At 55.3% G+C, this 21,485-nt stretch overlaps 2 protein-coding genes across 13 annotated transcripts; one reads left to right on the top strand and one right to left on the bottom strand.

Moving 5' to 3' along the window:
• Window positions 1-12: 12 nt before the first annotated feature.
• RUSF1 (RUS family member 1) lies at window positions 13-15,878 on the top strand. 12 transcript variants are annotated; one of them, XR_004482728.2, is made up of 13 exons: window positions 14-368; window positions 579-693; window positions 4,861-4,906; window positions 6,532-6,564; window positions 6,647-6,752; window positions 8,973-9,074; window positions 11,140-11,249; window positions 11,329-11,513; window positions 11,587-11,644; window positions 12,022-12,092; window positions 12,526-12,640; window positions 12,769-12,912; window positions 13,023-13,101. XR_004482728.2 is itself a non-coding variant. In XM_033426228.2 (13 exons), exons 1-13 carry the CDS (start codon window positions 69-71, stop codon window positions 14,277-14,279), a joined length of 1,446 nt encoding a protein of 481 aa, XP_033282119.1. In that variant the 5' UTR covers window positions 17-68; the 3' UTR covers window positions 14,280-15,605. The 12 variants fall into 12 exon arrangements, 8 of the variants coding, with proteins under 8 accessions (XP_033282125.1, XP_033282124.1, XP_033282123.1 ...); XM_033426228.2 differs by lacking the exon at window positions 12,526-12,640 and adding an exon at window positions 14,182-15,605 and having other exon boundaries at window positions 17-368; window positions 13,023-13,100; XM_004268734.3 differs by lacking the exon at window positions 12,526-12,640 and adding an exon at window positions 14,182-15,605 and having other exon boundaries at window positions 20-368; window positions 11,179-11,249; window positions 13,023-13,100.
• SLC5A2 (solute carrier family 5 member 2) lies at window positions 14,574-20,961 on the bottom strand. Its single transcript, XM_049699873.1, has 14 exons — window positions 20,836-20,961; window positions 20,229-20,300; window positions 20,048-20,152; window positions 18,999-19,163; window positions 18,583-18,688; window positions 17,798-17,878; window positions 17,417-17,646; window positions 16,969-17,104; window positions 16,624-16,731; window positions 16,347-16,497; window positions 16,057-16,225; window positions 15,766-15,981; window positions 14,876-15,005; window positions 14,574-14,800 (listed from the first exon to the last, which is right to left on the bottom strand). The coding sequence occupies exons 1-14, from the start codon at window positions 20,959-20,961 to the stop codon at window positions 14,574-14,576; spliced, it is 2,022 nt and encodes a 673-aa protein (XP_049555830.1).
• Between the last annotated feature and the right edge of the window lie 524 nt (window positions 20,962-21,485).

Genomic DNA, 21,485 nt, shown 5'->3' with positions numbered 1-21,485 from the left:
CGTAGCCGATCAGGACGCGTCTTCCGGCCACGTTTCTCTGCCCGCGGAACTAAAGGGAGGAATTCAGGATGGCACCTGTCGCCAGGAGTGAGGCCCCACTGTGCTCCGAGCAGTTCGGCTCCGGGACGGCCCGGGGCTGCCGCGCCGCCGCCGACGGGAGCCTGCAGTGGGAGGCCTGGGGGCGGCACTGGTGGGGGTTCTCTGGGGCCTTCACAACGAAACCCGGAGGACGAGATGGGGGCGAAAGCGTGGCTCCCGGGACGGCCGTCCCACCTCTTTCCCGGCTCCTGGCTGTCTTCCTGCCTCAGGGCTTCCCCGATAGCGTCAGCCCGGACTATCTGCCCTACCAGCTGTGGGATTCCGTGCAGGTCAGCCCGGCCGACTGGGGAAGGGAGCGACATGTAGCCGGGGCAGGGGAGACAGCGCGCCGCCTCTCCCTCCCTGCTTACAGACTGGACACTGAGGCCCAGAGCCGAGCTGTGACACGTCCCAGGCCACACACCCAGGAGAGCTGATAACAGGTCTTAGACCTCCATGCTCCTGCGCCCACTTCTCACCCCACTTCTTTTCTTCTCCAGGCCTTTGCTTCCAGCCTCTCGGGTTCCCTGGCCACCCACGCAGTCTTGCTGGGCATAGGGGTAGGGAACGCAAAAGCCTCTGTTTCAGCTGCCACGGCCACCTGGCTCGTGAAAGGTGAGCTGGACCCCTGGAGTCTCACCGATCGCTCCTCTCAGCTCTGCCATTTCTCTGTCCACTTTTTCCTTCGGCTGGGAAGCCCAGCCCCTATTTTCCCCTTCTTCCAGTGTTTTGGCACCTAGCTCTGGGCTCTGATGAGTATGTTTACTTATGCATTCCTGTCTGATTAGATCCGGGAGCCAAGCCTCCCCACTTCCTAGAAGAGTGCCTTGTACCTCATTAAAAAACAAAATTCAACTGAGTAAATTTTAAAGATTTGTATTGGCTTTATTGACGACTGACTAGTAACCCATGGTGGGAACACCCTGATCCCGCCCACTAGCCTCGGTAGCTGCACTCCGTTCCCCATACGTACTGTGCAGTGTCCCTTAATCATCTGGAGCCCAGATCCCTAAGTAAACCGTCCCCTCCCCTTTACTCCTAATCTGTGGAGGACTGCCTAAGAGTTCGGTTATTGAATAAAACTGCCAACTGCCTTGGGTGTGGGGAATTAGTTAATTCTAGACAGAAACAGTTTTGTAATAGGTCCTGAGTGGCAGAGAGGAGGTTTGGGGAAGGATGAAAGACGTTTCATATCCTCTGGGATACTAGGTGATACCATGAATAATAACTATAGTAACTATCTGTTGAATGTGTACCGCTTTTTGGAAAACCACTAAAGGGGGGGGAAAAAAGATACAGTTTGGTACCGTGCTACTTAGAGAGTGAAGTATAGAAGAAAAGGGGAACTGCCCACATCAGGAGGGCCAATGGCTCTCTCCACCATCCTTTGTCTTTCACTGTTGTTCCCAGTGGAGGTTTAAATCAGACCCAAGGTAAGGCTCATTCTGCACCTGGCATCAGCCTGGCCACAGCTCTGGTGAGCCTCCGTGGACCTTTTGGAGAATCTGGAGGCTCCTGCTTATACCCTTACCATGAAGACGAGCATATTGTCCAAATGTGAGTCACTGCTGGAAAGAAGCCCTTTCTCTGAGACTGCATATCAGTGGAGAAGTGGTGGTGATCTGTGCCTCTTGTCCTAGTTGTCTCTTCTTTTAATAATAATAGTTCCTGAACAGTACTTACTGTGTACTGGTCTTTAAATGTCCTGACTCAGTCTTCACAATAGTTCTGAGACGGGTATTGTCATTATCTCCATTTTATAGATGGGAAAACTGAGGCACAGAACGGTAACTTGCCCAGGGTCATGGATGTGAGCCCAGGAGGTTTAGTTCCAGAGTACATTTTCATACCACCGCACTGTGCTTAATTTGGATCTTTTCCATTCTTCTCCTATTGATTAATTGTTTGGAATTTAGTGGGAGCTTGGGTCAGTAGTTCCATGTCATTTCTAAGCACCCTAGTCTTATCACCAACATGTTGCTTATGTATGTCTTCAGCTCAGGCAAGTTATTAAGAAAAAAATAAGACCATTTTAAGATGTGGAAAAGTATCCTCTTACTTTAAAACCTGTTGTTGATATTAAAGGAAACCCCCTTAACTAGAAAGGATATTACAAACTTGTTTCCATCAGACATGGGAAATTTGTATGCGGAGCTTTATATAAGAAACTCCCTTGGAATTTTTTGATGTGGTCACTTTTAGTTACAGATCTCTTAATAGAACATGATGTTAATTGTCATAACTAGCAATAGTAATACTACTAGCAGCCAATATTTTGCCAGCTGAGTGTATGCCAGGCGTTTTGACGTGTAATATGTAACTTAATCTCTGCGGCAGCCATATTAGGTAGATGCCTTTATGAGTACCTTTTTCAGAGGGGGAAGCTGAGGCACAGAGAGGTTTAGTAACTTGCCTAAGGTCACATAGGTCCAGGATTTGGACCCAGGCCCACTGACTCCTGTGTCCCACTCTTAACCACCCACTCTTTGGCCAGTTAGGATTTCAGAGTGGAGCCGAGTACAATTTATGGACAGTTGATCCCTTACTAGGACTCAAAATTTTGAGATCTTACAGTATGGCCAGTTGTAAGTGAGGCAGAGAGGAGCAGGTGGAAATTAAGTTTCCTGGTCTAGTGGACAGTGTTGACTTTCAGCTAATAGGGAGGATGTATGTCACTGCGTCCTATTGCCAACCTCCAGATTCTGACAAGGGCCCTGCAGACTGCCTCCGATGAAAGATAGAGTAGGCCCCTTTCTTGTGTGAAGAAAATACATACCTGATTGGCAAAGACTGTGCAGTCGGAGGGAAGAAAAATAGTCTGGCCCTGTGAGCTCTCACCCCGTAAAAGTAACCTTGCCATGTTCAGAGTCACTAAAATGATCCAATACAAAGATCTTGAACAATGAAAATCTTGTGTAGAATTAAAAGTACTTGAAAGGAGGAGTGTGGGTGAGTGACAGCGGGAGGAGGCTTCTCAACCCACCCTGGGAAGTATAACTTCCATGGACAGAGGGGACAGAAATAGAGAAGCCGAGCAGGCCGGACGGGAAATGTGTTGCACACACGCCTCTGAATGAGGCAGCTGCTACTCAGCCCCAGCCAACTGGAGCGGTAAGGGGAAGCAGGCCTGGTGCTGCCGTGTCTTCAGGTTCTTCTCGGAAAGCTGTAAATCCAGATATTCTTGAAAATGCCGCATTTTCGTTTATCAATCTTCGAGCTTCAGTTGCTTCATCTAAAGGGGATGATCCCTTAAGCTCGTAGAATTGTTGTGACGATTGAAAGACTTGGGTATTTCAGGTTTCTGCCAGAGTGCTTAGCGGTCTCCTTCAAGTCCAAGGCTGGGTAAAGATGTCTAGCTAGAAGGGGTCAATGCCCAAGGATGGCCGCCGTGGCAAGAAGAGAATGAGGAAGGCTGGCCCATGTCACCACCTTTATATGTCGTGGGACGTTCTCATCCCTCCTACCCACAACCTAGTTCTCCTTCTTTCAGTCTCGCACTTAAGGGTCCCTTCCCTCAAGCTCAAACAAGCTAAGGGTCCTCTGCCCGCTCTGCCTGTCCTTCCCAGTGCCCGCGGTGTGAGGCCTTCTCAGTTTGATTCTAGAACAGTCCTTCTTTGTGATCCCCCTGCTGGGCTTAATGAGTACTACTCTCACTATAAGGTAGGGTCTAAATCAGTGGTGGGCAAACTTTCTGTAAAGGACCAGACTGTAAAGATTTTACACTTTGCAGGCTGTACAGTTTCACTTGCAGCAACTTGATTTTGCCATCGTGTTATGAAAAAAGCCATAGACAGTCTGGAAACAAATGGCACAGCTGTGTTCCAGTAAAACTATTCACAAAAACGGCGAAGAAGCCCACAGACCACCGTTAACTGACCCCTGGTCTAAATCAGTGTTTTTCGTAGGGGCTGCTGTCTGCTTTTACTCTGGCTTTTGAGCCTGGAACCATGACTCTGGCTCACTGTGGTGGCCCCCAGGCCTCACGGCAGTGGGTAGCCAAGAAGCACTTGTTGTGCAAGTGAAGGTCTGGTGGATTCCAGAGACCTCTCTGACTCTCCCTAGTCTGAGGAGGCCTCTCCCTCTGCCCCACACTCCCAGCTCGCTTGTCACCAACCTGCAGTTCAGATCCTTTTTACTTATTTATACTCTGATGGCCACCTGTGGACCCACTGCGCAACCTAAGAGCTAGAATATCAACAATAACCTCTGAACTTTCCACACAGAATTTCCTGCTTTTTATAAAAATAGTTTTACCATATAGATATATATACCCAAACACTATATTGTTTAGTCTCAGTCGTTTTCGAGCTTTATGAAGAGTGTACTGTGCTCTATGTAGTCATCATGACTTACTTTTTCATGCAGGATGATAATACTAGGATTCATCCATGCCGATGTGGGTAATTGTGGTCCATTAGATTTTCACTGCTGTCTAGTATGCCCCTGAGTAAATGTACCAGAATTTGTTTATGCATTCTCCTGTTGATGAGCATTTGCATTATTCCCAGTTTTTTGCTGTTATAAACAATGCTGCAAAGAATATTTCTGGTCCGTGTCTCTTGGTGTGCATGGGTACCTAGTTCTCTGGGGTACATGCTGAGGGACTGCTAAGTCTAGGCACTTCTGACCCCATAATGCAGCTACGTCTGTCGAGAACTTATACCAGACTGAGCTTCCAAGGGCAGCGATCCAAGATGGAAAGCCATCTCAGTGCCAGGCTCTGCCAGGCCCTACAGCCCCCAAGGCTCTTGCTTGTTCCTTACCGATGCCTCTCTCCCCCAGATTCAACTGGCATGCTGGGCCGCATCATCTTTGCCTGGTGGATGGGGTGAGTTTTTCTTCCCGATCTGCAGACTTCTAGCCACTCTCCCTAGACAGGAGTCATGTCTTTCTCAGCCCTGGCTGTATTTTCAGCTCCCCCTCTTTCCTACCAGTCTCCAGGGGTGGAGAGATTTAGCAGGTATATCAGAGCTAAGGAGTCTTTAGTGAGTACCCAGTACAGGTGACTTGCCTGGGGTCACCAAGCAGTGAAGCCACAGAGCCATTGCCAGGATGAGATCTGCCTTCAAGAGCACTGATTTGCCCCTCTGCTGCCCATCATGGAAAAACACAGGGAGCCACAGGCTCTGAGCATCCTCTGCTCGCTTGTTAAAAGAGAAGCTTGGATGGGACAGTGCTTAGCCCAGAAGGAATACCTTTACTCCAGAGGCTACTGTGGCGGCTTAGATACTTGGTTAGACTTTGCTAAGCTGAGTGGGGAGTGGGCTTGGGTAGGTTATCAGGATCCCTGTCCGACGTGGGATCCACATCACCATTTATCTAGAAGGGATTGAGGGTGTCGTGCTGCCTGCTTCCTCCTTGAGTCACTACTGGGTGACCTCAGGAGTGAGTTAGTATCTGCCTTCAGTCGTGGTTGTGAGGTGCAGTGAGCTATGTAAAGTGCTTAGCACATAATAAGTGTTCAGTAAACACCAGCTGCAATTACTAACCCTAACTGGGCCTTACCAGCTCTCTGTGTATCCTCTCCAATCCTTATAATAACTGTGTAGACTAGGATTGAATGTGTACCTTTTCCAGATGTGAAGCAGACCAAGTCACACAGCTTGTGAGATGGGATTTGAACCTAAAGCCTGTGGTCTTTCTGTGGCATCAGGCAGAGCCCAAGACCAGGCCCACGTGTTCTAGTCCTGCCTTTGCCATATATTCGCTCCATCAGGAGTTCCCCATGTGTGTCCCATGCCCCGTCCAGGAATGCTCCCTTTCCCTCTAGGAGATTTCAAATGAAGGGTCAGGGCTAATGCTGCAAATTCTGAGCTGGGCAGGGGGCTGCAGCATCTCCTGCCACTGGGATCTTGGAGAAGTAGTCCCTGGGGGTTTGTGCAAGGCCAGGGTGTCACTCGGCCTGCAGAGGAGGGAACCATCTGCGGCATCGTGTAATAGAGAGATCCTAGGCTGCATGTCAGAGCCTGGCTCTTTCGGCCTTTTCCCCCCACTCCCATCTGATCCGAGGGAAGTCATATCCGTCTCTGGGCTAGTTGTCTATAACATGCTGCGTAGTGTTTACACTAAATGTATTGTTTGTAGAATATGTGGACTTCTTGCTGGGTACCTTCTATGAAGCAGAAGGAAGAGGAGGGGAGTTGGCAGAGGACCCAGGGATGGCCTCTCTCCCAGGAGGACCCGAGGGTGGGGAGCAGCCACAAGGCAGTCAGCTTTTTCCTTTGGTGCCTCATGGGTTAGTAACAGGGTAATATGAGTGACCACTGAAGGTCCTCCCAGCTAATGGTGGCATTTCTGGCAGCAGTGACAGGGTGTGGGGACAGATGTCTGGCTGGGGTGTGGGTTTTCCTGAGCCCTTCGGACCTTTCCAAGGCATAGGAATCGCCTGCACTGCCCACAGACTGTGTTTTCTCCTTAAATCCAAATTGCAAACCAACCTCTCCTCCCCCACAGGAGCAAAATGGACTGTAATGCCAAGCAGTGGAGGTGAGAAGGGGCTGGAACTGAGGGGAGGGGAGTCTTCTAGTATGAAGGTCTCTGACCTCTGACCTCTTATCCCTTCCCCCAGGCTTTTTGCCGACATCCTCAATGATGTAGCCATGTTCCTGGAGATTATGGCTCCCATATTCCCCATCTGTTTCACCATGACCATCTGCATCAGCAACCTGGCCAAGGTACCCCCCTCTGGGGCACCCCTGGACCCGAGATCCCTGCCCTGGTGGTGGTATGTGCGGGCTCGCTTGGGGCCCACAGGGGATACCCGCCTGGGCCCAGTGTTCAAGGCATTTCTAGAAGAGTGAAGAAGTTCAGGTGTTTCTTCTGGGACTCAGCCATGTATTCTGATCCTCCTCCAGCCAGACAGCCTCTAGAGCCTCAGAGAGTCGGTCTAAGGCAGTGTCTGGAGCCACGGGACTGGTGAGGGAGCTCCGAGCTGAAAGAGAGTACGGGTGGTCCAGTGTCAACACCTTGGGACCAGCTCCCTGGCTACCTTTCATTCTTTCAGTAAAATACTTAGGGTGCCTACTGCATGTTCGGCACAGAATACAGGCCCTCCCATCTTTGATAGAAAGCCACACATAATTAAATATTTATCGAGTGATAGCTATAGGTATTCCAGATGAGAAGTGTAGGGGGCTGCAGGAGGGTTCAGCGGGGGATCTGGCCTGGTCCAGGGATGCAGGAAGGTCTTCCCTGGGGCTGGGTCCTGAAGTATGAGTGTGAGGTACAGCGTGGGTATTCTGAGCAGAAAGAACAGTGCAGGTCAAGATCCAGTGGCAAGACAGAGCACAGACCGGACAGCAAGCCTGAAGGGGTGATTGGGCTGAATCCAAGCTCTTCTCTGCCAGGCTGCTCACCCTCATGATTCCTTCAAGTTGGCATCGTCCAGATGAGGAAACTGAGGCCTAGCAAGGTTCGGTAAAGAGCTCAGCCTGTCTTCCCCACAGGGTTAAGTACCTGGCACAGAGTAAAGAGTCTTAAGAAGATATGTAAGACCCATCTTAAAGGCCCATCCATCTGTTCAGAATCACTTGTGTTTCTCTGCTGGGCACTACTGATATTTAGGATTTTAGGAACAGTTCTTTGTGGTGGAGGCCACTGAGCTTCCCTGGCCCAGGCACTAAAGGCCGTGAGCACCCCCTCCCCCTCCAGGGCAGGCGACCACAGAGAAACCAAGGATTGTGACCTCTGCCTAAATTCTGCACTAAGCTCCGCCTTGCAGGCCTCAGTCTCTTCATCTGTCGAATAAGGGACTCGAACAGGGCCATGAACTTCCCCTTCCCCACCTTCCCGGCCCTCCCTAGAGTTCCAGCACCTCCGTCCCTGAGGTGCACCAACCAGAAGCCTGGTTGTCACCCATGCCTTCATCTCCTCCCCCTTTACCTGTCACCCTCAGCTAAACCTCCATTCATGTCTGTTATTTGCCCTCTTAAATCTCTCCAGTCCCTTCACGCCTCCATCCCCATCTCACCTGGTGATTCCTTGCTGCTGAAAAAGCACAGTTATTTCCTAGGTCATCTCCCTGCGTCTATTCTCACCCCTCTTCAGTCCTTCTCAGAGCAACCCCATAGTCCTTATTAGAGTGGAAATCAAATCAGGTCACTTCCCTGTGCCCATTGCTCTTGGTACAAAGACCTTACAAGGCTTGGTAAGTTCTATGTGATCAGGTCCCTGCCCATAACTCCAGCCTCATTTTGATCCACATTCCTCTTACCTTCAAACAAACACTGCCTATGTAACAACTCGTTTATTTGTTTACCATCTGATGATTTATAAGCTTCATGAGGGCAGGGGTTGTACTGAAGTCTCTCACAGCACCTAAATCTGTATCTGACATCTAAAAGAGATTTGATAAATGTGAACGAAGTCAGTGACCCTAATCGATGAGCTCTCTCATCTCAGACGGAGAGCCCTAGGAGGTCAGGGCCACTGGTGTGGGTTTGGAACTGGCCTGGAAGGCTTGGCTAGGCCTCGACTGGGGCAGGAAGAGAGTGGAGTTAGTTCCAGGTAGGCAGAATGTAAGCATCAAGTTGGAAACCAGACTTGGCTCTGCAAGGGGGAGGGTGCAGCCAAAGCAGAAGTTGGAGGCTGGGGAGGTTCTGGGCTAAGAATGGTCTGTGGGCCTCCACCTTGCGGGGAGAAAGTGAGTTTCCTTGGGGCTGGGTCCACAGGGTGGTGTGACAGGCAGACCTTCAGTTTTCTCCTGGAGCAGGACAGGGGAGGTGGGCCTAGTGGAAATGCGGGGTGAGAACAGGAGACCAGGGACGGCATTCAGGGTTTCGCTGCGGGGTGGCCTGAGGCCCAGTTTTCTTAAACTGGTTTGAGCCATTTGTTTGGCTCACCCACAGAGCAGGTTATGGCCACTCTGACTTTCACTCTTCCCTTTCCCGACCCAGTGCATTGTGGGCGTGGCTGGTGGGGCCACTCGGGCCGCACTGACCATGCATCAGGCCCGGAGAAACAACATGGCCGACGTGTCAGCCAAGGACGGCAGCCAGGTGAGCAGCCAGAATTGGAGGGATGGTGGGGGGTGCGCGGATGTACCGGAGGGGGGCAGACATCAGACTGAGCCACGATTTGGGCATATGAAGAGAAGCACCTGAGTGCTCCTACGGGGCGGGGTGGGAGACAGGCGGGAGGAAATGTAGCTTCTCCCTGCTCTGACTCTTAGGAAAGGTAGTCGGTGTGAGGGCTCGGGCTCGGGCTCTGGCGGCAACAAGTCCGAGCTGGTCATCTCAGCCCCTGCCTGCTGCCCTTGAGGCCAAGAGGGAGCCCTTGCCCTGGACCTCACCCTCTCTAGGCAGAGCCCCACCCTGGGAGGTGCATGTTCTGACCCCATGAGGCCCCACACGTTAAAGCGCCTGGCATGTGAGGAGGCCGGAGTCACCGCAGAGGCCTCCGCTGGGCAGTTTAGCAAAGCCCTTCCGGCCCAGCCCTCACCTGACCAAAGGAGCCTGCAGTGGAGGTGGAGGCACCCTTAGGCTGAACCCTCCAGGTATCGCCTCCCTCCGTAGCCCGGTGCTAAGTGCCTATGCGCACTGCATCATTTACCTCTCACACCAACCCTCTAAGGTGGATACTGTTATTATCTCTCTTGTACAGATGGGGAAAGTGAGGCCCAGGGTGGTCACAAGTGTGATGGTTTTCTTTGACACTGAAGCAATTTAGAAACCTCTGTTCTCTCCAGTCCTACTTTCTGGCCTTCTCTTATATTGTTTTATTAAATAGAATTTCATTAAAAAATTGACTAACTCCTTTCAATAATATTAACACAACCTAATGTTTTTTAAACATTAACCATGTGCCAACTATTTCATGTGGATGAACTCATTAAATCCTTACAGTGGTCTTGTGCAGGGCTGCTCATTGTTGCCACTCTACAGATGAGGGGGAAAAAGGCACCGAATGGTTGAGTCTCCCTGGGTCCCTTTGGGCACATCCCTTCTCCCCGGAAATGGTTGGATGAGTTCTTCCCCATTATCACTTCCACAGGTTGTTAGGGAGGGGAAATAAGTACAACCAGCCCCGTGCCTGCTGTCTCACCTGCCCTCTTTCTAACCCCCAGCCCCTTCCACCCCCAGATGCGTTTTCCAAGGCCCCAGGGCTTCCTCAGTTCACGGAGGCAGTAACATCAGTGGGGCAACGAGACGCGTGCTCAGCCCCAGACTCGGCCCCTGCTTTCTGCTGATGTTGCTTTGCTGCCAGTTTATGTGGCTGCTGGAAATGACTGTTCCTACCTGGGGGAGGGGAGGTCCCTCTGCCCCTGAGCTCCAAGGCCCCTGATCCCCAGTTTACTGTCACACCCACAGCCTTTATTTCCACGGCCCACCCCTTTGCCAGGACGACTGGGTAAGAAGAGCTGCAGTCTCAGGCCCCCTCTGTGCCAGAACCAACTCTCCCCGGGAACCCCGTAGTCAGGGACACCAGTCCAGACTCCTCCTCTCTCATGATGAGTTGGGGTGCGGTGGCCAGGGGTCTTTTCCACTAGGGTAAGCTCAGTCAGGCCCTCTCGGGCCATCAGAGGGTCTGATAATATTGATTCTCAAGGGAAGTTTGGATCTTGTGCTTTTCTTCCTGGGTGGTTCCTTGACCCCTTTGCAAAAAGCATCTGCTGGTTACTGGGCGGATGGATCTTTTTTCTGTTTTTCGGGGTTTTTTGTTTGTTTTGCCCACGCTGCATGGTTTGCAGGATCTTAGTTCCCCGACCAGGGATCGAACCCATGCCCCCTGCAGTGGAAGTGCAGAGTCCTAACCATAGGACTGCCAGGGAATTCCCTTTTTTTTTTTTTTTAAACCACAAAATAAAGTAGTTTTACTCTGTGGACATTTACTTGCCTGAGTGTAGGGCTACACTTTGACTCTTGCAAAACAAAGGAGGCATGTTCCACAGGCATTCCAAGGGCATTGCACCTACCTGGGCAGAGAAGCAGCTGGTATCTTAAATGACAGCTCACTCATCAAAAACGTTAAAAATTTCCTAGGCACCCTTATCAGTGTAGGGAGTGTCTGGGGCAGGGAGAGGTGTGGTGAAAGGCACTCAGGGGTATTCTTTCTGGCCTGGAGGGGAGCCCTCCAGCTCCCATCCCCTCTGCCATTTTCCAGGAGACGCTGGTAAGCCTGGTAGGGCTCCTGGTCAGCCTCCTGATGCTTCCCCTGGTGTCAGATTGCCCTAGGTAAGCCGGGACCAAGGGCAGGGAGGAGGCGCCCCGCTGGGCCTCTGCTCCCGTTGACCACCTCACTCTGTCATCCCAGCTTAAGCCTTGGCTGCTTCTTCCTCCTCACTGCCCTCCACATCTATGCCAACTACCGGGCAGTCCGGGCCCTTGTCATAGAGACCTTGAACGAAGGCCGGCTCTGGCTGGTCCTGAAGCACTTCCTTCAGCGGGGAGAGGTACTTGGCCCCGCTTCAGCCAATCGTATGGAACCGCTGTGGACAGGTGAGCCAGCCCCTCGGTTTCAAGTTTCCTATGTCTCCCCCTGCCTGGGCCTCCTGACTCCAGCTTCCCACAGGTTTCTGGTCATCTCTGTCTCTATCCCTGGGCGTCCCCCTACACCGTGTGACTTCCAGGTGAGTGGCCCAGCATCTCCCACCCATCACCACGGTCACCCCCTCCCCACACGGGCTCCCTGTTCTGATCATACACTGGCCTCCCCCAACCAAGCCCCACCTCTCTGGTTCTCTATTTCCACCGAACAGACTTGGGGGTCAGTGTGGGTGCTTGAGGGCAGCAGGTGTATAACATGAAGTAGATGTAAGGGATCTTATATTTGTTGGGTGCAGGAAGAAAGGAAGGGTTGATGCGGGGGAGGGGTAACGGCTGAGGGCTGGATGGCAAGGAGGTGCAGGACAGTTAGGGTTAACAGTTAGGTGGCTCTGCAGTTGACTGGGTGGTCACTGCTGCCTTTGTCTTCTCCTCCCACACTGCAAGCTCTTCTCTCCTTCAGTGTCTTTGAGCTGCAAAAGCTGGTTGAGGGGCACCAAGAACCCTACCTCCTTCGCTGGGACCGGTCACAAAGTAAGTGTGCCGCGTTCCCCCAGCTTCCGACTCACCCTCCCGGGCTCAGCCCCTCATTCCTCCAGCCCCAGGGCCCCAAGCCCTGGACACGCGCTGGACAGTTTGGAGTCTGCCTAGTGTCCTGAAGGGAGCTCTAGACTAAGACTGGATGCATTCAGCTTATAGCTACATGCCCCAGTGAAGTTCCCTTTACCCCTCTGTAAAATGGCGCTAACGATACCTGCCTTATTAGCTGCAGGGTTTTCATGAGGATCAAATAAGGTGACTATGTAAAAGCACTTTGTACGTTGCAGCACACTCAGATAAGGTTAAGACCTTTGGTTATCCCTGAGGAACCACCTTCCTCTCCTAGCCGGGGTCACCTCTTGAGGAAACATGTACTAAAGTTTACTGGTCTGCTGGTCGTGTGTTAAAAGCTGCTTATTCTCACTAGCCATTAAAGACGAGCAAAATAAACCCACCTCAGGGAGCTGCTCTGAAGTTGTATCTTGGAAATTACTTGGCCGGAGCACTGGGGAGCAACATGAGATGAAGTTGGAAAGGAAAGGGTGAGAGATGGCCTTTCATGCCAGGCCAAGGCCTTTGGGCCAGACAGGGATGAAGCAGGCTGGTAGGCCTGAGAGTGTTTGGGGACGTGGCCCTTCCCTGGTACCAGTCTGTCCCTGGGTCTCTCCAGACCAGGTACAGGTTGTCCTGAGCCAGATGGCAGGCCCTGAGACCATTCTGAGGGCTGCCACTCACGGACTGGTGCTTGGAGCCCTGCAGGGAGATGGACCCCTCCCAGGAGAGCTGGAGGGACTGAGGAACCGAGTACGGGCTGGTAAGCGCCTCACAATCTAGGCTGCTTCTGACTCAAAGCGGGGTGGCGAGAGGAAGGACCCTGTTCGGCTTGGGGAACCCAAGAGCTTCTGGTTCTTCACCCCATTCCAGGTCCTGAGAAAGAGAGCTGCGTCATCGTCAGGGAGACCCACCAAGTGTTGGACAAGCTATTTCCAAAGTTCTTGAAAGGTAATATCCTTCTGCTTCATGGCTCCTAGGCCTTCTCCCAGAGGCCCTGCCTACCCCCATCCCCACCCCTTCACCTAGAGGGTGGAAGACCTGGGTTTCTCTCTGTGATCTCAAGTCTGGACCTCAGTTTCCCTGTCTGCAGGATGGGGAGGTTAGGATGGTCTCTGAGGCGCTGTCAGTGTTGACAGACTATGAATCCCAGTTGGCATTGGAGAATGGTGGGTGGGGGGCGGGGTAAGGCTCACAAATTACTGATGATGCTCTTTCATTTAGCACCTACTCCATTCTGGTCCTTTTTCATGTGCTGCTCAGTGAATTCTTGCTACAACCAGATGAGGTTTTAGGCTCATTTTATGCCAGAGATTACCCAGCAGAGGCAAGGGGAACCTGAGCAGTACACCTAGCCCGTGCTGCTCCTTCCCCCTCCCCAGGGTCAGCCCAGAGTCTCCTCCCCAGCAGTATCCCTATGCCCCCTCCCCAGGGTCAGCCCAGAGTCTCCTCTCCAGCAGTATCCCTATGCCCTCTCCCCAGGGTCAGCCCAGAGTCTCCTCCCCAGCAGTATCCCTATGCCCCCTCCCCAGGGTCAGCCCAGAGTCTCCTCTCCAGCAGTATCCCTATGCCCCCTCTCCAGGGTCAGCCCAGAGTCTCCTCTCCAGCAGTATCCCTATGCCCTCTCCCCAGGGTCAGCCCAGAGTCTCCTCCACAGCAGTATCCCTATGCCCCCTCCCCAGGGTCAGCCCAGAGTCTCCTCCCCAGCAGTATCCCTATGCCCCCTCCCCAGGGTCAGCCCAGAGTCTCCTCCCCAGCAGTATCCCTATGCCCTCTCCCCAGGGTCAGCCCAGAGTCTCCTCTCCAGCAGTATCCCTATGCCCCCTCTCCAGGGTCAGCCCAGAGTCTCCTCTCCAGCAGTATCCCTATGCCCTCTCCCCAGGGTCAGCCCAGAGTCTCCTCCACAGCAGTATCCCTATGCCCCCTCCCCAGGGTCAGCCCAGAGTCTCCTCCCCAGCAGTATCCCTATGCGCTATCCCCAGGGTCAGCCCAGAGTCTCCTCCCCAGCAGTATCCCTATGCCCTCTCCCCAGGACTGCAGGATGCAGGCTGGAGGACTGAGAATCACCAGCTAGAGGTGGATGAGTGGAGGGCCACATGGCTCCTGTGTCCAGAAAAGAAGCTCTTGTGAGCAGCCCAGCCAGAGGCCCAGGTCCCAGGACAGGAGCCTGGAGCAAGGACACTTTGGCCACAGCAGGACCTGGGAAAGGCAGCTTTATTTTTGCTTAGGGGCACCGATGTGGCCATTTGGCCAAGGAAGTGACTACCAATCAGATGGACTGGGCCCCAGGCAGAGACAAGGTGGAAAGAAGGGGTACCAGGGCCTTCCCCCGCACTCTCCTGCCCCAGGCCCTTCTCACCATTGCAGGCTCCCCACCCCCACTCGCTGCAAGGCTGTGGCTCATGGCATCTGACACAGTTGACCTCAGGCATAAAAGCCCCAGAGGAACGTGGCCACGGCCATCATGAGCAGGGCATTGAGGTTGACGACTCGGGCCCAGCTTGGGTCCTCACTGATGTCCTCCAGTCGCCTGGCTGCGGCAGCCATCTCCTCCTGGGTAGGGCGTGGGGGACTGCCTGCCCCAGCCCTGCTCATTCCACAGAACCAGAGCAGGCACTGGCGGAACAGGCCTGGTGCTGGGGACGGGGGCTCTGGGAGAAATTGCAGCCGTACAGTTAGTCTGCTCCCCCAGCTCCCCTGCCCCAACTCCCCGGGCAGTGCCTTACCCTCCATCTCCACCGCGTGCTCAGGGCGCCCGTTCTGTACAGGGGCTGAGGTTGGACCTTCTAGCTCCTCAGCATCCAGGTCCTCGCGCTCCTCCTTGCTGTACCGGAGACTGAAAACCAGGCGGTGGAGCTGGGGAAGGGTGGGAGCAGGGACCAAGTGGGAGTGCTGTTCCCCCACCCCGAACCTGGAGGTCCCCCGTCCACACCGGCACTCCCTCACCTCCCTCTGTCCAGCCTGCACACCCGCCCAGGCTCACTCCAGGATGACCTTCCATGGCTGCCCTTTGCCCTCAGGCTAAACCCAAGCTCCTCAGCTGGGAGTTTAAAGCTCTTGGCCCTGCTCAGCCCTCTGCTTCATCACCCTGTCTACACTCATGATTGTAGTACTTTAGTCTTACAGCCCTGCTAACAGTGTTCCTTCCTGTGGGTGTTCGCTCACAGGGTTCCCTCCTGCTGCCTTTCCCCTTCTCCACCTGTGGGTTCCTGCCCATCCTTCTGGGCCCACTTCTTTTGTCCTCCCCCCAGTCAGCTCTGCCCTGGGCCACCTGCCTTGCCACAGCACAAGACCAAACCCTTTTGGGGCTTTCAGGGTAGTACTCTGTCCCTCTCCGCCACCAGTCAGGCCAAGACTCAGGGGGCCTTTAACCTCCCCTACAGTCTTCTTCAAGCCACCTCCAAAGCACCTCAAATAAATGTGATTTAAATAAAAACATTGTACTTGCTTTGCAAATGAAGCTTCAGACTGGACTGTCAGCCTGCCCTCACCAAGCCTCGGTATAGAAATTCAGGTGCTACCCACTGGGAGTTCTGGGAAGCAGGCTGGCTGACTGCTGGTGGAGAGGGCCCGCAGCGGCCCACGTTTGTTGCCTGGTCCAGAGGCCCGTACTTACGTGCTTGCGCGGGATGGGCGGTGTGCACAGCGAGACCACGAGGGTGAGGAGGCCGGAGCAGACGAAAAGCACGATGGCGAAGTAGAGGTAGTGCACGCGGCAGAGGAGTGCGGGGCACGCCGAGGGGCGCACGCAGCTGCCCGAGCCAAAGGAGAACTCGGGAACCAGGCGTGCCAGACCCATCAGCAGGCCCCCGATCAGTCCCCAGAAGGCGCCCTGCGGGGCCAGAGAGCGCATCAGCCTCGGGTTTCCAAGTCCGGCCCCTAGCTCCCAATGAGCACACACACTCACCTTCTCATTGACGCGGGGCACGAAGAGCGCCAGCACGAAGACGGCCGACACCGGCGGCGCCAGGTAGCTGGAGACCGACTGGATGTAATCAAAGAGCTGCCCGCCCTGCGCCGCCTGTACCACGGGAAGCCAGGCCACCGACACGGCCACGATGAACACCACCCAGAGCCTGCGGTGGACGGCCATCAGGTGGTTTCACCCAGGACCCCGTCTCCCCCTGTCCCTACGAGTGCTCCCTGCCCCCACCCGGGGCTGATTCGTGGGGCAGGAGATGGAAAACCCAGGCCCACCGTCCTACTAGCAGCAACTCGCGGTCGCCCGCGCGGGGCCGCAGGCGCGTGTAGATGTCCATGGTGAAAAGCGTGCTGCTGCTGTTAAAGATCGAGGCCAGCGAGGACATGAGCGCGGCCAGCATGACCGCCAGCATGAGTCCGCGCAGACCTGCGGGCCGACGGAGCCGTGAGTCTGCGGCCACGAGGGGGTCCCGGGAGGGTGCGGGCTGGGCGAGGGGTGACTCCTCCCACTGGCGCCTGTGGGCAGCGGGGCAACCCGGGGGCCCGCCCTCACCGTTGGGCATGAGCTTCACGACGAGCCGCGGGTAGGCGATGTTGGAGCACCCCACCTCGGTGCCACACACGCGCTTACACACCTCTGGCACCACGCACGCCACCTCGTCTGCGGGAAAGGGCACGACGCGGCTATGGCGGCACCGGGTCTGAACCTTCGGATCCCAGAAGTGGGGACGGGGAATCCCAGTGGAGGAGAGATGGGCCCCCCGGGTGGGAGGTGGGACTGGGTGGCCCAGATCTTAGGACGGGAACGGAAATGGGAGACAGGCACCTGTATCCTTGCACAAGAAAGGGGCTGGATGGGGCACAGGACTCTCGGTCGGGGCGGGGTTGCAGACGTTACCCGGGTAAAGAATGCGGCTGATCATGCCCGGCATGACCATGAGGAACATGGGCATCAGCTTCAAGTAGCCGCACAGGATGCAGCCCGCCTTGATGTGGGTCAGGTTTTTCCCAGCCAGACAGCGCTGCACTATGACCTGCGACGAGGGGCGTTCAACTACCTGCGTCCAGTCCCGGGTACCCCGCCCCTCCCGCCTTGCCTCAACTCGCCGCTCTAATCCAGACCCCGCGGCTGGCCCATCGAAGCGGGCAATTCAGCTCCAAGCGCAGACCCTGACTCGGATCCGGCTCCATCTGGCTTAGCTCTAACTGGCGGGCTTCCCGCTCCCTCGGACCACGCCTTCCACCTGGCTTCCCAGATGGGTTCAGGCTCCACCCATCTCAGCTCCGCCCACCGCGGTTCCAGTTCTGCCCCAGCCTCGCTCGTCGCGCAGGCCGTGACCCCGCACCTGGTCGCTGCACCAGTACCAGCTTGAGACAATGGTAAGCCCCAGAAGCAGCGCAGGCCACGGCAGGTCCCCCGTCACAGGGTCCCGGAGCAGATGGTAGGAGTCGGGCCGGGGTAGATAGCAGGAGCTGGAGATGTTGCCCACCGCCGGATCCTCGGACACCGTCAGGGACGTCATTGCCCCCAGGTATTTGTCGAAAAGCCCCGAATACCCGCCCACCTCGTGGAAGGCTGTGAGGGCAAAGCAGTTAGGGGACATGGTGCCCGCGACAAGGCCCTCCCTAGGACCCACATTCCGCAGACGCGCGATGTCCCTGCTCCCAGGTGGAGAGATCTGCGAACTGTGACCTCTGCGCCCCTCCCCCATCGGCTGAGCCCGTACCGTAACCCATGAGTACGAAGGCCCCCGCGAGAATGACGAAGGTCTGCACCGTATCCGTGTACATCAGCGCTGCCAGCCCTCCTGCAATGGCCTGGGTCAGTGGAGACAGCCCAGACAGGCTGCCACTAGTACATACAGTGTCTTTGTGCGAATTGGAAAAGGGCTCCCCTTTCCTGGAGGGCAAATTTCAAAAGGATGGCCCATTCCCTGGGCTCACGCACTCCGGCATCAGGAGGCAGGGCTGCGTGAGCACAGTGGGGCTGAGTTTTAGACTCCACTAATGCCAGGTGCCCACGTGCAGGACTTCCACTACAGGTCCTCCTCTCAGCCCCAGTTTTCTCTTCTGTGTGATAGGAGGGGGTGATTCTCTAAGGTCTGATTCTCATCCCATTCGAAGGGACGGGCCCCTCAAGCCGGCCTTGGTACCAGGCCCCACCCACGCTGCTCCAGCGTCAGGCCTCGGGCACCACCCCAGAATCCTCCAACCTGCACTGGGTTTGGTGAGCTTTGGGGTCTGGCCAAGTCGGCTCTCCCTTCCCAGGTGTTCAAGAGCTGTTAAATCTTCCTTTTTGCCCAGGCCCGGGACGGGCTCAGATCTCTGAACTTCCAGACCAAATCCAAGGAACGTGGAGGGGGGAGTAGTTTGCTTTCCAAAGATTTAGGTCCTTCTCCTGCTTGGATCACATCACACTTAAGAACTTCTCCAGCCCGCTTTCCTTTGGTGACTCCCCTAAGCCCCACCCACAGATCCACGCTCCCTTCCCTAAGCCCCTGCCACCTGCCACCTGTCACAGTGTAGATCATGGTGATGACCAGAAGCGCGATGACGGAGGCATAGATATTCCAGCCCAGAGCCTGTTGAATGAATACTGCCCCGGAGAACATATCCACCTTGGGGGGAGGAGCAAGCGCACAGGTCAGGACCCAGGGGCCAGGGTGGGGACCCAGGTCCACTTCCTACCCAGATCACGACCCTACGTGGCCACACCTCAAAGGTTCCCTCGTTTTTTGATGCCCTGGTCTTCCCAGATACCTCTCACTATGGTTGTCGCCCCAGAAGCCTGTTCCTTCCAGGCCCTGCCTCCATCACAGTTCTTACAGCCATTGCTCCTTGGTCCCGCCCCGTCCAGGGCTTTCCAGAGACCTCCACTGGGTGATCCCACCCTACCAGGGTCCCGACCAGCTCCCCGCGCGTGCACACCGAAATCTTGGTGAAGATGTACAGAAAAAGCGAGAGCACGGACAAGTAGAGGCGGATTCGACGGCCGCCAAAGCGCTTGCGTAGGTACTGCGGCATCGTAATGACGCCCGCGGTCAGGTACACGGGCACGAAGAGCCAGCCAAGTAGCAGCACCACGAACAGCGCCTGCGGGCACAGCGCGACAGCTGAGGGTCACTCCCTGTGGGAGATCCTGCCATGAGTGCGTCCTCGCCCCTGATGGGTCTGAGGAACCTTCTTCTCTTGGTGAAAAGTGCTACTCCAAGGCAAGGTTGCAGGAGGGGCCCAGAGGACACAGATGCAGAGGTCCCTGGGCCCTGGTCATTAGGGACAAGGTCTTGATACTTTGTTGGGCCCTTAACTAGAGCCCTTCTTGCCCTGCCAGGCCGTGACCCCTGGCCATCCCTCCCAAGATGATTCCTATCCTCCTCGTCCCCCACAACACACACACACCTGAATCCAGGCACAGAACCCTCAGGCTGACCCCCAACTTCTGCCTTCCCTCTCCTCTCCACCCACCCAAACCTTCTGTCCCTCAAGGCTCAGCTCGGAGGCCTCCTCCTCCAGGAAGCCCTGAGCTCAAAGCCCTGATTTTGCTCCAAGGTGAGCCTCAGTCCCAGAGCTTCGTCTCCTGCCCCCTTCTGCAAGGGGCTTTCATTTAGCCTAGTGAACCTCACAGGCCACAGATTCAGAGAGCATCAGAAGAAGCACTTCACTATCCTTGAGACTGTTCATCCCACTTCAGAGAGGAGTAAAATCAAGGCCACAGAGGGCGTGGCTGGTCCAGGCTCACATAGCAATAGCGAGTCAGGAGCAGGGCCTACCCCTGCCCTGAACGTGGTATCTCCCACATGCCTCTGCCTCCAAGCTGGCTGCGTGAGCCTCCCTCGAAGCCCAACCCCACCTCACAGCTGGGAAGTCCCACCTCTGGTCTCACATCCCCACCTCTCCCGCCTGGAGCCTCTCCAGGTGTGACCCTTCCAGGGGTTCCCACGGGGAGGTGGGGGTTATTGGCAAAATGGGGTGCTCACATTCCACTCAAATCCAGCCACAGCCAGGCCACTTGCCGCGCCCGTCCCTGCCAGGCCCACGAAATGGCCACTGCCGATGTTGCTGGCGAAGAGAGAGGCCCCGACCTGGGTGGCCAGAGGTTGGGGTGAGCCAGGCTGCTTCCTTAGGCCTCCACCCACTCCATAGCCCAGTCTCTCTCACCGGCCACCACGCCATGCTTCGTCCTGCCAGGAAGTAGCCGCCAACGGTGCCTCTGTTGGTTCTGCACATGGACTGGGGGACGGGAGTGGGGAGAGGCCTGGGTTTGGGGCACATCTTTGGACCTCATTAGCCTCCTCAACACATTCCTCGGCCTTGTTTCAGGCTGAAGATTAACCAGCGCACGGCTCCCCTGACGGTTCACACCTGCACCCCCAGCCTCCTCCCAGGCACCCAGATCTACCCAGACCCTAACCTAGGGTCCGGTTCCCCAAGCCTGAGTGTGGCTGCATTCAGCCGCACTTTCCTGGGGACCCTGGTTTTGGGTTTCTGGTCAGCCAGCCATTATGTAGAAGAGATCTCATTTAGAATGCTGTCCCGATGAAGACCCACCAACCCCTCAACTAGTCCAATCCAAAGGTGGACAGACAAGGCATGCGTGAGTGTGGGCTGGGCCACCCTGGGGCTAGCAAAAGACTTACTTGCCCCCCACCCCGGGTTTCTCCCTCAAAGATCCAGGCATCCTTCCCCTACCACACATCAGGACTGTCCGAGACTTTTCCCCCAGGCTCCAAAAGCGGGCCCCCAGCAGCATCCCCCAACTTCTCACCCACAAGCCGACACCAATGACCAGCAGGAAATAAGCCGCAATGACCAGGATGTCGGCAGGGTTGTCAATTAGCGCCCTCTGTTCCCCCAGCCCTGGTGCTGAGCCTGCCTCTGTGTGTTCCTCCATTCTGCCCAGAATCTGCCCTTCAGGGCACCAGCCCCTGGATTCCCCCCAGGGGAGGATTAATGGTTACCCCTGGGGCAATGAGCCGACAAGTCCCCCCTCCCTGGCTTTGTTTAGCTGAATCAGTTCTCAGCGAGGCTGCAGGCTGGTCCTGCGGAGCTGGACACTTTCAAATTCAAGAGCACTCCCCTTCCTGGGCTTTAGCCCTCACCCTTTCCCCAGAGCTCCAGGCTCAAAATCACTTCTTTCACCTGCTAAAAATACTTACCCTTCAGCTTTGACCTAGGGATCCCGGCTGAGCCAGCCCCCTGATTCTGACTAACCCAGAGGGATCATTTTCAAACCCAAATCTGACAGTGTCACTCCCCTGCTTAGGAAGTCTCCATAGCTCCCCATCACACCCAGGAGGAGGCAGCAGCTTCTCAGCCTGATGCCCCGACCCCTGCCCACCCTTCCCCTTGCTCCTCCATACCAAACCCAGAGTGAAATCATATTTCCTTCCCATTCCCTTGCCCAACCCAGCCCCT

This window comes from Orcinus orca, chromosome 16 (genome assembly GCF_937001465.1).
Source record: "Orcinus orca chromosome 16, mOrcOrc1.1, whole genome shotgun sequence".
NCBI lineage: Eukaryota > Metazoa > Chordata > Mammalia > Artiodactyla > Delphinidae > Orcinus > Orcinus orca.
This window is presented reverse-complemented; position numbering and strand designations above follow the sequence as displayed.

Bases quoted from the DNA above. Each gene is read 5' to 3' on its own strand.
- SLC5A2 (XM_049699873.1), bottom strand. From the start codon at position 20,961: ATGGAGGAACACACAGAGGCAGGCTCAGCACCAGGGCTGGGGGAACAG. The intron at 18,689-18,998 runs GTGTGCACGCGC...CCTCCCCCCAAG, and splicing joins ACATCTTCACCAAGATTTCG to GTGGATATGTTCTCCGGGGC. The intron at 15,982-16,056 runs GTGAGTGTGTGT...CTGGCCCCGCAG, and splicing joins TGCCCCGCGTCAATGAGAAG to GGCGCCTTCTGGGGACTGAT.
- RUSF1 (XM_033426228.2), top strand. From the start codon at position 69: ATGGCACCTGTCGCCAGGAGTGAGGCCCCACTGTGCTCCGAGCAGTTC. The intron at 12,913-13,022 runs GTAAGCGCCTCA...ACCCCATTCCAG, and splicing joins GAGGAACCGAGTACGGGCTG to GTCCTGAGAAAGAGAGCTGC. The intron at 13,101-14,181 runs GTAATATCCTTC...CCCTCTCCCCAG, and splicing joins ATTTCCAAAGTTCTTGAAAG to GACTGCAGGATGCAGGCTGG.